This window comes from Lonchura striata, chromosome 10 (assembly GCF_046129695.1).
Source record: "Lonchura striata isolate bLonStr1 chromosome 10, bLonStr1.mat, whole genome shotgun sequence".
Lineage (NCBI taxonomy): Eukaryota > Metazoa > Chordata > Aves > Passeriformes > Estrildidae > Lonchura > Lonchura striata.
The window spans coordinates 12,593,757-12,606,637 of NC_134612.1; the positions used below are offsets into that span (position 1 = coordinate 12,593,757).

At 40.4% G+C, this 12,881-nt stretch overlaps 1 protein-coding gene across 2 annotated transcripts; it reads left to right on the top strand.

The window, feature by feature from the left end:
• The first annotated feature begins 5,608 nt into the window (after positions 1–5,608).
• On the top strand, positions 5,609–12,824 carry RNF7 (ring finger protein 7). Of its 2 annotated transcripts, none has more exons than XM_021536950.2 (3): positions 5,609–5,820; positions 9,029–9,076; positions 10,539–12,824. In XM_021536950.2, the coding sequence occupies exons 1-3, from the start codon at positions 5,643–5,645 to the stop codon at positions 10,655–10,657; spliced, it is 345 nt and encodes a 114-aa protein (XP_021392625.1). In that variant the 5' UTR covers positions 5,609–5,642; the 3' UTR covers positions 10,658–12,824. The 2 variants fall into 2 exon arrangements, with proteins under 2 accessions (XP_021392625.1, XP_021392626.1); XM_021536951.2 differs by having other exon boundaries at positions 5,609–5,813.
• Positions 12,825–12,881: the final 57 nt, after the last annotated feature.

Genomic DNA, 12,881 nt, shown 5'->3' on the forward strand with positions numbered 1-12,881 from the left:
GCTGTGTGTTTCCTGTGAGGCCTGGCTGTTTAATATGTTAGCTTACTGAATGAATGGGGGTTAATCTTGCAGCAGTGTTGCATTCTAAATGGGTGGCTGGAGAGATAAGTGCTGGTTCATCATTTTGTGTAAGAGCACGCAGAGGAGGTTTGGGAATTTGATAGCGCTTAAGAAGTTTGTAATTATTAGTCTGCTGAGTTGAAAGCTGGTACTGTGTTGTTAGGGTTAGGTGACTCTTTTTTTTTCTTTGTTACACTGATTTGTGTTCCATTACCTGTGCTGTGTACCAGTACAGGCTGTACAATTGTTCAGAACTATTTAAAATATATTGCGTATGGGGAAAAAAAAGGTTTACTTTTCTCAATCTGCTTTCTTGTTTTTTATGCCATGTGGGCACTTTCTTGCCACACACACTCCTCTCCTGTTCTTCTGGGCATTTTTTATAAGGAAGTTTTGTACAAGTGCTTTTCAATGTCCTGAGGTGTTTTGTTTCCTTGTGCAGAGAACTGACCTGTTGTCCTTTGTTGCCAGTATAGTTTTGGAATTAATTTTGATTAATCTGAGGTAAGATGTATTAAGGCCTATTATAAATGGTCACTACATTAATTTGCAGAGATTAGAAAGCAGAGGAATATTAATATGAAGTTGGAAGTACAGGAGGAAATTTTTTCTGTGAACATTAAAAAAAGGAATTGCATGTGTTCTGTAATGATTATATCAGATTGAGCCTTTCTTTTTTCTGCTAATATACTGCCTTCTCTAACCATTCCAGTAACCTGGGTTTTCTATAACCTGTGACACCAAAAGGGCATTCCCATTTCAGATCTGTAGATGTGCCACTTAGGGACATGGTTTAGTGGTAGACTTGGCAGTGTTGGGTTAACAGTTGAGACTGATGATCTTAAAGGTCTTTTCTAATCTAAATTATTGTATTAATAAATGTATGATACATACATTACAATAAATTATCTTTAATTCCTGGTCATCTGTATTACCAAGTTTGCAACATTTACTTACATGTGATAATGACAGATCCTGTATTGTGTTTAAAAGAGCTTACACATCAAATCGAAATCAGGTCAATAATATCCCAGTAACAAGCAACTTCTAGTAGAATGGACAAATGCTTGCAATTTACTTGAAGTTCTTACAAATACTTACAGAAGCATATTTAATGGAGGTTTATGTGATTTATGCACATTAAATAAACCAGAAGTTCTTTAATAGCAGTAAGGAGAGTATATTAGTGTTACTGTATCCAGCTGTGATGAAACCGTTGCTGAAATATTTTGTGTATTCCTGGGATTCATCATAATATAATAAACAATGTTAAAAAAAATTCATTTCAGAGTTGAAGAGCAGAGTTGTAAGAATTGGGAATATAGTCTATAATTCAGCTAAATTACTTAGAAAGGCACTTTATGTACCTAAATCAGGGACCAAAACATTGATAATTAGTTGCTTTACAATGAGAATAAGATTTTAAAAGATCCAGTAGCTACAGTGTTGAGGAAAGGCTGTGCTTTGTAAGCATTTAATTAGAGAAATTAAGAATTTTAATTACATATAAGAATAATTTGGGTAATTTTTTAATAAAAGCAAATATATGACCTTGCTGAAATGCTTCTAAAATACTATTTATGTTAATAAATGTTTATGATAAATAATAAAATTCATCCACCTTGCTTAACACAATTTTCCATAGAAAATCTTGTATGATCAAGATTTTTCAGTGTTTGAGTCCATTATTATTTTAGCATAATTACTATTGCAAATGCCATGGCAGTTGTATGAAGTCTAGTTAACAATTTCACCAAAGAGGACGTAAATAATTATACCAATTTTAGAAACTTTATTGATCCAAACAATTAGTTTGCTTTAAGGGGCAGTGAATTTGTTCCCCACTTTCATCTTTTATTTTTGGTCATTCCTCGTACACAGGGGGGAAAAAGCCGAGAGGATCATAGAACAGCCAAGTAAACCTACTGTGTGACTTGAATTCAAGACTTAAAGGTAAAAATCTCTTACCTGGTCCCTCTGATTTCTCCAGAGATCTGGGATGTGCTGTGCTTTGTGGTGGCAAAGAGCAGCAGGGACAGGCTGATGTGTGTATCCTGGGCTGCAGAGGCTCCAGAGGGTCACTCGCTGCAGCAGCTGCTGAGAGCTCAGCTGGAGCTCCTGGGTTCAGCTCAGCCCTCGCTGGGACACTGCTGCTGCAGGATACAGAAACGAGCCTGGAAAAAGCAGGGAGCAGAGACAAAATGAGTAAGAAGGAAACTCCCCTTTAAGAATCAAGTGATCCAGAGTAATGCAGTAATACAGACCTGACAATTAGCTGCAGCTTTCATCCACAGACCTTTAAAGTACTCAATGAAAGAAGGGGGAAGTACCTACAATTCAGTCTCCCCATACTGGGTAACAGAAGGCACTATGCTTTGTATAGCAATGCAAATTTGAAAAGTTCCAGAGGAAAGATAGAACATTTTGAAACACAAAACAATGATTTCTGTGACAGCCAAAATAATTAATCTAGTTTTCTCCTGAGTAACTCCAGCTGAGTTCTTCCATTCTGTCATGGTGTGACATTTATAACTGTTTGTTATTATTATTTTTATATATACTTGAATTTTAAATGCATATTTTTGTCACTACCTTGGCCAAAATCTAAAAATAGAAAAGTAGGTCAAGGTAAAAAAAAGTTGTGACATGGTACACAGGATATAACATCTGCAAAGGTGAATAATGAGAAGATAAAGTTCCCCTGTGCAACACCTTCCAGTAATTTAAATATGTGAGTAAAGGGAGTTTCTATAGGCAAGTTACATGGCTTCTCTTGGTAGTGTTTTTATTTTTGTGGTTTTAGGGATTTTTTTGCGGAGCGGAGGTCTGGTGTGGATTGGAGGGCTGGATTTTCTAAGAGTGGCTTTTTTGGGGTCCATCCTGATACTAGGCAGGATCCAAATATCAGGGATTTTAAAAATAGTAAGGCAAACTGTACTACCTCACAAATTTATAGGAAGTGTCCATATTTCAAAATAGATGGGGGCTGTGCCCCTGCACAACAACTGAACAACATCATTTGGTTTCCAGGTTTCAATTCAGAATGCAGGTCCATTCTCAAACAGCTAACTACAGTTAAAATAGGGAAAATTTTATCTTCATAGGTTTTCTAAATTAAAGAATGGATATGAGATAGACATCTAACCTGAAAATCAGCACTGCTCAGAGGTAATAGTAATAGCTGAGTTTTACTCCAGAGTAAAATAATTAGCAAACAAAAACACAGTATAGAATTTCATAAAGCAGTCAGGAGTCTTTGTGTCACTGGTTTTTAATGTCTGCTGCAGAAGGAAAGATGGATGAGCTAGGGTGTTGTGTGAAGAATGGAGAAGTTCCAAGGGTTTAGACTTGATTAAAGCAGCTCAGCAAAGTCAGGATCTCTTTAGTCTCTTGTGACACAGGGTTTTCCATTGAAGCAGAGAGGTTCCTGTGCAGAAGTTAAGGGGATTTTTTTCATAACTTCTGTAAGGATTTCCCTTCTGTGTATTATGTGTCATTAACGTTCTTTTGTTTCACTTGAAGAGTAAAGCACAATGCACTTAAGAATTGGAATTATTGCTACTTCTCAGTCTTTGAGCTCATTCCTGGACTTTTATGAAGTTCATGCCAAATCAAATAGATCTATAGGAATATGGGGATCCCTTTGCTATGCTGTGCAGCAATATATTTGTGTGATTTCTTCCCATCCAGTGAGATCCTCCCAGTGCAAAAGCAGGCAGTTTATTCCACTAATACATTGTTTCCCTAACTCCTATTGTGATTTCTGCGTATTTCTGCATGCCTGCTATATGCTTCTGTTTCATAGAAACTGTACCTGTCAGCATTGAAGTCTGTTTTCCATTTTGGCAATTGCACCTGGCAGATTCAGTAAAGCCTTAGGAGCTGCTACAGGTGGGTTTGTCACAAGCGGTGACAAACTGTTCCCTGTGCTGTCTTCCTCTTGCACCCCCACTGTAGCCAAGTCTCAGCCCTACTGGCCATTAGTAGACCCATGTAGCATATTCCTGTTGGGAAAGAGGCACAGAGAGATGCAGATAACCAGAGTTTAAGAAATAGTTTTGGTAGAGACTTAAGCTTAAATTGTTTTCTTTGGCAGATAAATTGACACGGTCCTCAAGTGTTTTGATATATGTTAATCTATTGACAGAACAAACAGTAAGTGGAATAATACAGTCCAGTACATGCATCAGTTGGCCAAGATAAACACATGCTTACATAACTGTTCTTTGCATTATCATAAAACTGACATTTTTGTCAAGGCTTTGTTTTTAATAAAAATAATTTTCACAGAATCATAGAATCACTAGGTTGGAAGAGACCTTCAAGATCATTGAGTCCAACCCATGCCCTAACACCTAAACTAAACCATGGCACTGAGAGCCACATCCAGTCTTTTTTAAACACATCCAGGAATGGTGGCTCCACCACCTTGTGGCTGCAGGGGATAGGTGAGTTACAGACTGCCAGAACTACTTCTCAAAAACGGCTTGGAATTTTTCTTACACAGCTCTTTAGCTGATAAAATAGCAAGAAAATAATTTTTAGGTAGGAAGCTATCACTTATTTCTCTAAGGCAGTATGGAGAGAGTCAAAGTGCCTGTGTCATATTTGCTCTACTTTCACAGCTAATGTAAATGGAGTTTATATTTGACTTTGCATCGTGTACAGCACATGTATGATGGTTTGACAGCACTCAAACACAATTATAATATCTGACATAATTTGCCCTTAGAATCTTAGAACTGAAGAATTGCATCATTTAGGGATACAAGGCAAATTGTATAAATCTAAAAGCCCCAAAACTCCAACAGAATTTTTTTCCCTTTTTTTAAAATCTCTGTTTAGAGGTAGTTGACATTTTACACAGCAGAAATGAAATGTACTTAATTTTTAAAAAAATATTTTAAACTTTCTGGATTACATCTAGTCCTAGTAATTGAAATCAGAAATGCCCTGATGGTTTTTAAAATGGACAGAAAAGAATGATGAGATAAAGGAGTGGAGCTGGCAAAGGGAATTGAACAGTGTGGATCGAGAGAAGTGTGATTCAGCCAGGCTAAAAGGCTTTATTAACATGCTGCTTAACAGTGTTCAAGGTGCTTCTGAATTGATAGTTGAGTAATGTGCAAACATGCAATCTTTAATACAATTTTTATTTTTTACTTTCTTACGAAGGTGGCCAAGGTGCACGCCACCGCAGAGGTGTTTCACTTGTTCTGTCAGCAGTCCTAGGAAACGTGTTGCGTTGGACGACTGGGTCTTCTCCCCCACACTCCCGGCAGCCCGGACCAAGGGTGAGGTCGGGATTGCTGCACTTGCGCTCTGCGAAGGAGAACATCCTTCGTCAGCAATGCCAGCCTGGCACTGCGGGTGTCCCGGTGGAACGCCAGCGGTGCCCGAGGGCTCCGAGGGCTCCGAGGGCTCCGAGGGCTCCGAGGGCTCTGAGGGCTCTGAGGGCTCTGAGGGCTCCGAGGGCTCCTCGCCCCGCGGGCCCGGCCCGCGCCGCCGCCGCCGTGCCGCTCCCGCCGCCGCCGGAGGGTGGCGCTGCCGCCCGCGCGGCCGCCGGTCCCCGCCCCTCCGCCATGGCCGATGTGGAGGACGGGGACGAGCCCGGCGCCCCCCACTCGCTGCCGGGCTCCGCGGGCTCCAAGGCGGGCGCCCCCGACAAGATGTTCTCGCTGAAGAAGTGGAATGCGGTGGCCATGTGGAGCTGGGACGTGGAGTGCGACACCTGCGCCATTTGCCGGGTGCAGGTCATGGGTAAGCGGCGGCCGGGCCGCCATGGCCGCGGGCGGGGGGCCGGGGCCGGGCCTGGGGCCGTGCCTGCCGCCCCGGGCACGGCGGGCGCCGGGCACAGACGCGGTTTCCGGCAGAAGGGGGGGCTGATCCCTCCCGCCTCCGCTTCCTCCTCCGCGCCTTCCCGGAGGAGGAGGAGGAGGGCCCCGCGGGGGCCGGGCCGCTGCGCTGCGGGGCCACAGGCGGCCCTGTCGGGCAGCGAGAGCCCCCCGGCCCGGCCCTGCCCGGCCCTGCCCGGCCCGGCCCTGCCCTGCCCGGCCCGGCCCTGCCCTGCCCTGCCCGGCCGAGCCCTGCCCTGCCCGGCCCGGCTCTGCCCGGCCCTGCCCTGCCCGGCCCTGCCCTGCCCTGCCCTGCCCGGCTCTGCCCTGCCCTGCCCTGCCCGGCCCTGCCCTGCCCGGCCCGGCTCTGCCCTGCCCGGCCCTGCCCGGCCCGGCTCTGCCCGGCCCGGCCCTGCCCGGCCGAGCCCTGCCCTGCCCGGCCCGGCCCTGCCCGGCCGGGCCGCGCCGTGACCCGTGCGGTGCCGGCTTCGTCATGAGGGCAAATCCGCAAGCACGGACTTAGAGCCCAGCTGAAGCCAGTGCTGCATGCGTGGGGCTGCTCTTTATGGGGTGGGTTTTGTTAAGGGTTTTTTTTTTTCTACGAAGCAGTTACAGATGTACGTAAAAATTGATTTTTCAAATCTGTTAAACCAGGGTGTCAGACTCTACTTCGCAAGCGTGATTGCTGGTGCAGTTTAACACACACAAATGTACTGAGAAATTTAGTGAGTAAGGGGTTAATTTACTTGGTTTTGAAACCCAGAGACTGTTTGAAAGCACCTTCATTGTTAACTCATATTACTGTTTTCTGACATCTTTGTCAAATATGAGATTTATCTTAGTTCTTCAAAAGCGGTTTAAATTCTTCCTTTACTGTGTGTGCAGGTCCAGCTTTTACAATTATTTTGGACTGAGTCATCCTAGGTGTAGCTGTCCTCGCAGTTGGGTCTGCAGCACGTCGGCAGGACAAATGACCCAAAGTTCCCGCCAGAGCACCTAGTTTTTGTAGGGCCAGGAACCCTGATACTGAAAATGAAATCAGCATTTGGTTTAACATAAATGAGGCAAAATATACCATTCTGTCATTTCTCCTAAATAATTTTGCTGGGAACTTTCTCTGGAACAGAGGAGGCAGAAGGGTGTACAAGTAAACAGAGACCACTCTGGAAATATGAAATTGTCTTCATTTGCCATTTAAACCATAATTTTAAAAATGCATTTGTCCCCATTGTAAGCTAGGCTGTTACAGAACACTATAAAAAAAGTCTTAAATTAAAATCTTACCCAGAGCTATTATAAAAGTTTAAAAAAAAAAAGTCTTAATTTTTTAATTGCTAGACCAAGGGAGTACTTTTAATCTGAAACTAGAAAAAAAAATCTGAAAAAAACTAGTAACCGTTTTTTGGGAACAAACCACATTGTTAGAATGTGAAATTTGATGATTACTGACTTCAGTTTAGCAGTTCTGTGTTGACCCTGCCAGAGCGGGTCTGGCTCCTGTAGAGCCACTGCGTCTGCAGTAACCTTAGGTGGGGGCAGTGCCAGACTGAGACTGGCACTTGTTGAAGGTTAGTTTGACTTTTGCAGGGAAGGAGGTGTTAGCTGGCTCCATTTTCTGCTGGTTTAACTCGTTCACCCAAGGTAGTTTTAGATGCACAAGAGAAAGGGACAAAAATGCAGGTGTTAGCTGGGAAGCACAGGATTGCAGCTGGACTGGCTTTGCTGTCCTTAGCCTTTCAGACTGACCCCCATCTGTGGGGTTATGATGTGGGAGTGGGGACAGGTTACTTTGGTGTGGTGGCAGTGATTTCTGTCCTTGGCTCTCTGTGCTGCTTCTGTCTGAAGCTGCAACTCTAGGGCTCAATAGGGCAGCTGATTTATTGTGAGTTTCTGCTGTGACCCTGGATCAGGGGGCTCCCACACACCATGATACGAGTTGAAGCACTTTGGCTGAATCCTCCCAGCACCTTAGCCCCTAACTGGTGTTGAAATACGAATTTTAGGGACAGACAACACAAAAGTTTTGCTTTTGTCTCAATGAAGAAAGGGCAGCTGTTTTAGAGTTCTCTCTTCTTTGTTCTCTATTACCTGAGAAAAGGAGGAATGTCTAGGCAGTTCAACCTAATATACAAATACTGGCCTTATCTGGCAGAGACTGCAAAAATACTCAAATCTAAATTCCTGTAGCACATTAGAGTTTTGTCTTTTGGGAGAATATGGTCCAGCCAGTGACATGTAAGCCAGATTCAACCGGCAGGACACTTGTTTAAGTGTCCACATTTCTTTGGAAGAGATAAAGATGTGTTTGCTCACATAACAGTTGAACATTTTCTGTTGTGCATGATCCGTGCACGTGTGTCTGTGGCAGCCCAAGTTGGGGCAAAGGAGAAGCAAAGGTACTTTTCCACTGCATTGTGTGGCACAGTGGGAAGCCTGGAAGTTGTCACTCTTGTATCTTATTGAGTCCTGGAGCTGCCATCCAATCTTAAAGCCACAGACTGGAGTGAATAAAGATGATAAATATTTTTAATTAGATATTGTTCTGTATTTATTAACATATATTATCAAATGTACCACTATATTTGTATGTGTGTGACTCCTGTGAAAATTAGATGCAGGTACTTGTCAAGGGAGGCTACTATAAAGAGTAATAGGTGGTGGGAGTTGTGGTGAGAGATGCACAGCCTAGAAAAATCAAAATTGTGAATGACTTCCTTAAAAGGAAATGCTGACATCTGAAAAACAAAGTCCTGTAATTAGGGTTTGGCTTTGTGCTTGCTCTGGTCTTAATATGCCTGAGTGCCTTGGCACAAATCTGCGGGCTTTCGTATCTACAAAATGGAGAAGGCTTTTTTTCAGCAAAAGTTATGAAAATACCAAAGCAATGGAAAATAAACAAAACACGCTGGAAAGTTCAGAGTCCTTCTGATCTCTTTCAGATATATATTTCATTGTCATTTGCACAGTTTTAGAATTTAAGGGGGCTATTTAATGTTAAAGGGCTGAACTAGACATCAAAACTTGAGATTTTTACCTCTGTAAATTTGTATTAGAGTTTATATTTCCCTCTGACAAACGTATTCTTAAGATGGAATCCTGAGAATCAAATTGAGTTTGTTCTTGTTTACTTTTAGATGCCTGTCTTAGATGTCAAGCTGAAAACAAACAAGAAGATTGTGTTGGTATGTAGTGACTTCATTCGCTTGTTTTTCAATTGAAGCTTCTCTCAGTATGGTGCATTTTAAAGTTTGAAGGGAATACTGATTTTATTAATGCTCAAAAGTAAACTGGTGTTTTGTTCTACATTGTATCATCTTTCTACGTTACTAATACTTTATTTTTGAGCAGTAAAAAAAAAAAATCAGTTTTCATGTCAGCTGTGCTGTAAAACAAAACAACTTCCAACTTCCTGTCAACACATACACAACAAAGAGGTTTAGGTTTCTTTCATTGTGAGCATATTTGAGATCATAATGTACATTTTTGAAGTGGGTAGGAAAAAGCTGATTTTTTTCTTCAGAGGTGCATGCCAGAAAGCACAATGGAAGTACAAGTAAAAATCCTGTTGTGAAATAAATGTGTGTCTTAGTTAGAAAGTGGTATTTTTCCCACTCTTAATTCAGAGATAATGGAGGCAACAGCTTGGTTGTTCAATTTTCATTTTCAAAAGTGGAATCACTTCAGTTTAAAGATAATCATACTTTCAGTGCCAATGTATGCAAAAGAAGGTCTTAATTCTGTGTGTTTGAATTGGAAATAGTGAAAATTATCTCAAAGAATTTGCTTTAAACCTTTATGACAACTTTTAAAGCAGTGGTAAACCTTTCCATACTGTTGAGCTTTGCATTTTGAAGTGTATTGTCTCAAAAAAACCGCTGGGGTTTTTTGATGATAGTTTTAATGGGAATAGGGTTTTCATGTTCAAGATATCTTAATTGGCTTGCTAAGCTTTTAAGATAGACAGGAAAAAGTATAATTTACAGCACTCCTTTGATTAGTACCCTTGTGCTTTTGTGAGGAAAATGTGAGCTAATAAGGAAAAAAAGCAAAGTAAGTACATTTTAAAATATTATTCAGGAGTAAATGGATAACAGATAACAATTTTTGTAGTGTTGGAACAACTGTAGCCTGCGAATAACTGCTGTTGTAAGGTCGGATTTTAAGACTATATACTGTGTCACATGTGCCTCCTTGCTATCATACATTTCAATTCAAACAGTGCATTCATTCACATGAGAATTTGGTGATACGCTCTGGTCTGATAGTGAGTCAGTAGTGCATTGGCTTTATTTTGGTACTGGGGAAGATTAAGGGAAAAACTTCAATAGTTACACTTCTTTCCTGGGCAAAACACATCCATAAATGTGTTTATACAGTCACAAAACCCTGTCACTTTATACCAGAAGGTGAGAATATATGCATTTCTTTTTTTAGTATTTGGAAGGAAGTAAAAGGCTTGATGATGAAACTCACTCATCAGGATGATCATAATAAACTATTCTCAGTGGATAAATCAGTGATGACCTGTTTTATCTCTGAAGTTTCCATCAGTTATAAATATTTGAGAGTGATAGTTTGAACCTTGCTGTAGGAGTTGATTGGGCAGCTGAGTGTGACTGCAACATGTTCTTTCTTCTCTTTCAGTGGTTTGGGGAGAATGCAATCATTCCTTCCACAATTGCTGCATGTCCTTGTGGGTGAAACAGAATAATCGCTGTCCCCTCTGCCAGCAGGACTGGGTAGTCCAGAGAATAGGCAAATAAAAACTGGAAGGATTTCTTTCTATTGCAGTTATTGGAATGGTGTGTGTGTTATGCTCTATGCTCATGAAGAACGGAATGTGTCCATCAGGACATGACTCACTTGGTTTATCTGCTCCAAGACCAGAGTGAGTTTGGTGCAGGCCTCTGCCTGCTCAAGGTGCAGCCCATGGTCAGGCTCACTGCAGGGGTTCCACAATTCAAACAGGAGATGCTACTTCGACAAATGTATCTGCTGTGATGTGAGTGTTGTCTGGATCAGAGCACAGAAACTTAGAGCATTTAATCTTTCTCCATTGATAAATTAATTAAATTCAAAGGATCACCTTACGTGGTCTGATACACTGCATAGTTTACTGCCAGGATAAAGAAAATGTTTCCTATGTACTATTGTATGCAAAAACACAGTCAGTGTGTTTTTTAAGAAAGTATTTTGAGTTTTAATCTAAAATTAATAGCGTGTAAAACATTTGTCATGTGCTTTTCCCATCGCACTGTATTAAACATTTCTAATTTAGGTCTTCTTTATGACTTTCGTTTTGTTGTATCTCTAAATCTGTTGCTCTATTATATTCTGTACATGATTTCTACAACTATAACATTAAAATGTTACCATGTTAATGACTTTTTTATTTGAATTTCTGTTAGTGACCATGGAGACATGTATTTTTAATCCCAAGATTTTTTGTACAAATGCATGTATTTGATATCAATTAACTAGAGGTGTAGACAATCATGCTGGTTAGCAAAAAAAAGTGATAATTTAAATAACCCAAGGAAAGGAGGCACTAATTAAATCTAGGGGAAAATGGTAAATTGTAATTTCATGAAAATTCAGTTAATAGAAATTTCTTTATTATCTTTTTATTTCTTATAGTGTTTTGGAAGCATTTTTTTACTTTTGTGGAAATCCTGAATATATCTTTGAAATTTTTCTTACAGCTGTGTAAGTGCTTGCCTGTGACTTAGTCTTTTCCTTAAGTATCCAAATTACTCTGAATCTGAACATACGCTGTGGGATTTTTAAAATATATTTAACAGAGAGGTAGAATTATTGCTTTCAATCTGTAACAAATTCAGGCTTAATAAAATGATCAATCAATATGGGTGAAATTGAAGCACTATATTATGCATTGTTTACTTCCAAATTATCATCTTTAATGTTTAATGTGTTTCTCAGTAGATGTATTTCTGTCTAATTCTAAGTTCATTTAAAGAGGTTTATCTTCACTGTATAAAGTAGTTCCAACATTTGTGTCATCAAGCATATTGCAGAGTTTACTGTGGTTTTGTTTAATATTGTAATCTTGGTTTTTAAGGTGTTGTGATTTTTAAATGTAGCTTTTGTTTAATTACACACTGAGATAAAAAAAATCCTGAGTCACTGTTACACTGTATCACATCAGTTGTTATTATGCCAGATGATGTCTGTCTTAAAACTCAAAACAGATGTAAAATATGTTAACAGTAGTGAGGTGCCTGTAGCATTTACATTGTTGTGGATTATCTCTCTTTGTGTAAAAGTATTCCCAAAATTCTTGCAAAAAAAAAAAAGAAGTCGGAATGGACATGAAAATAAATTTTAGCTGTCACAGTCTAACTGTATCTTACCTACCACCTGTTTTCTCTGTCTGCATTTGGACAGAGGCTCCAGCCTTTGACCTCTGGTAATGCCATCTAGTTTCATCAGAGGACTTTATTCATTTTTCTTTGGTTTATAGGTGAATATGGAAAGTACCAAGCCCTGCTTTTAGCTCATGTCGTGTGCATGGCAAGGGTAGCTGAGAATTACAGTTGTGGAAGAGTTTTTCCGAAGTGTCAGCTCAAAGGGGTGTTGACAAAAATGAGGTATTAGGAAAGTTAATGTTGAAAACAAACCAGCTGATCTTTTTGTTTATCTATATGCATATTATAAGTATCTTGTTGACCAGTAATTGAGGTTCATTGAGAACATAAGGTTTTTTTAATTTTAAGTTCTGCATAGTTTCTCTGTGATTTAGTGATTAGCACAAGTCCCAGTCTTTGAGCTCTACACCAGAGAACTTCTCTAAATCATACCCTGGTATGCCTCATTAGCATGGTTGTTAGTACATCCCAGTACATCCCTGTGTTCAGTTCTGTAATAATTCATCTCTTGTATATGCAAAATAAATACTTTTTTTGCTTCTCACTCAAATGTATGTTCTATGAGCAAGTAACGCTACCTTAAATAGCCATTATCAACTAA

Excerpts from the sequence above, each read along its gene's own strand:
- RNF7 (XM_021536950.2), top strand. The coding sequence starts at position 5,643 with ATGGCCGATGTGGAGGACGGGGACGAGCCCGGCGCCCCCCACTCGCTG. Across the intron at positions 5,821-9,028 it reads TTGCCGGGTGCAGGTCATGG|ATGCCTGTCTTAGATGTCAA; the intron begins GTAAGCGGCGGC and ends GTTTACTTTTAG. Across the intron at positions 9,077-10,538 it reads CAAACAAGAAGATTGTGTTG|TGGTTTGGGGAGAATGCAAT; the intron begins GTATGTAGTGAC and ends CTTCTCTTTCAG.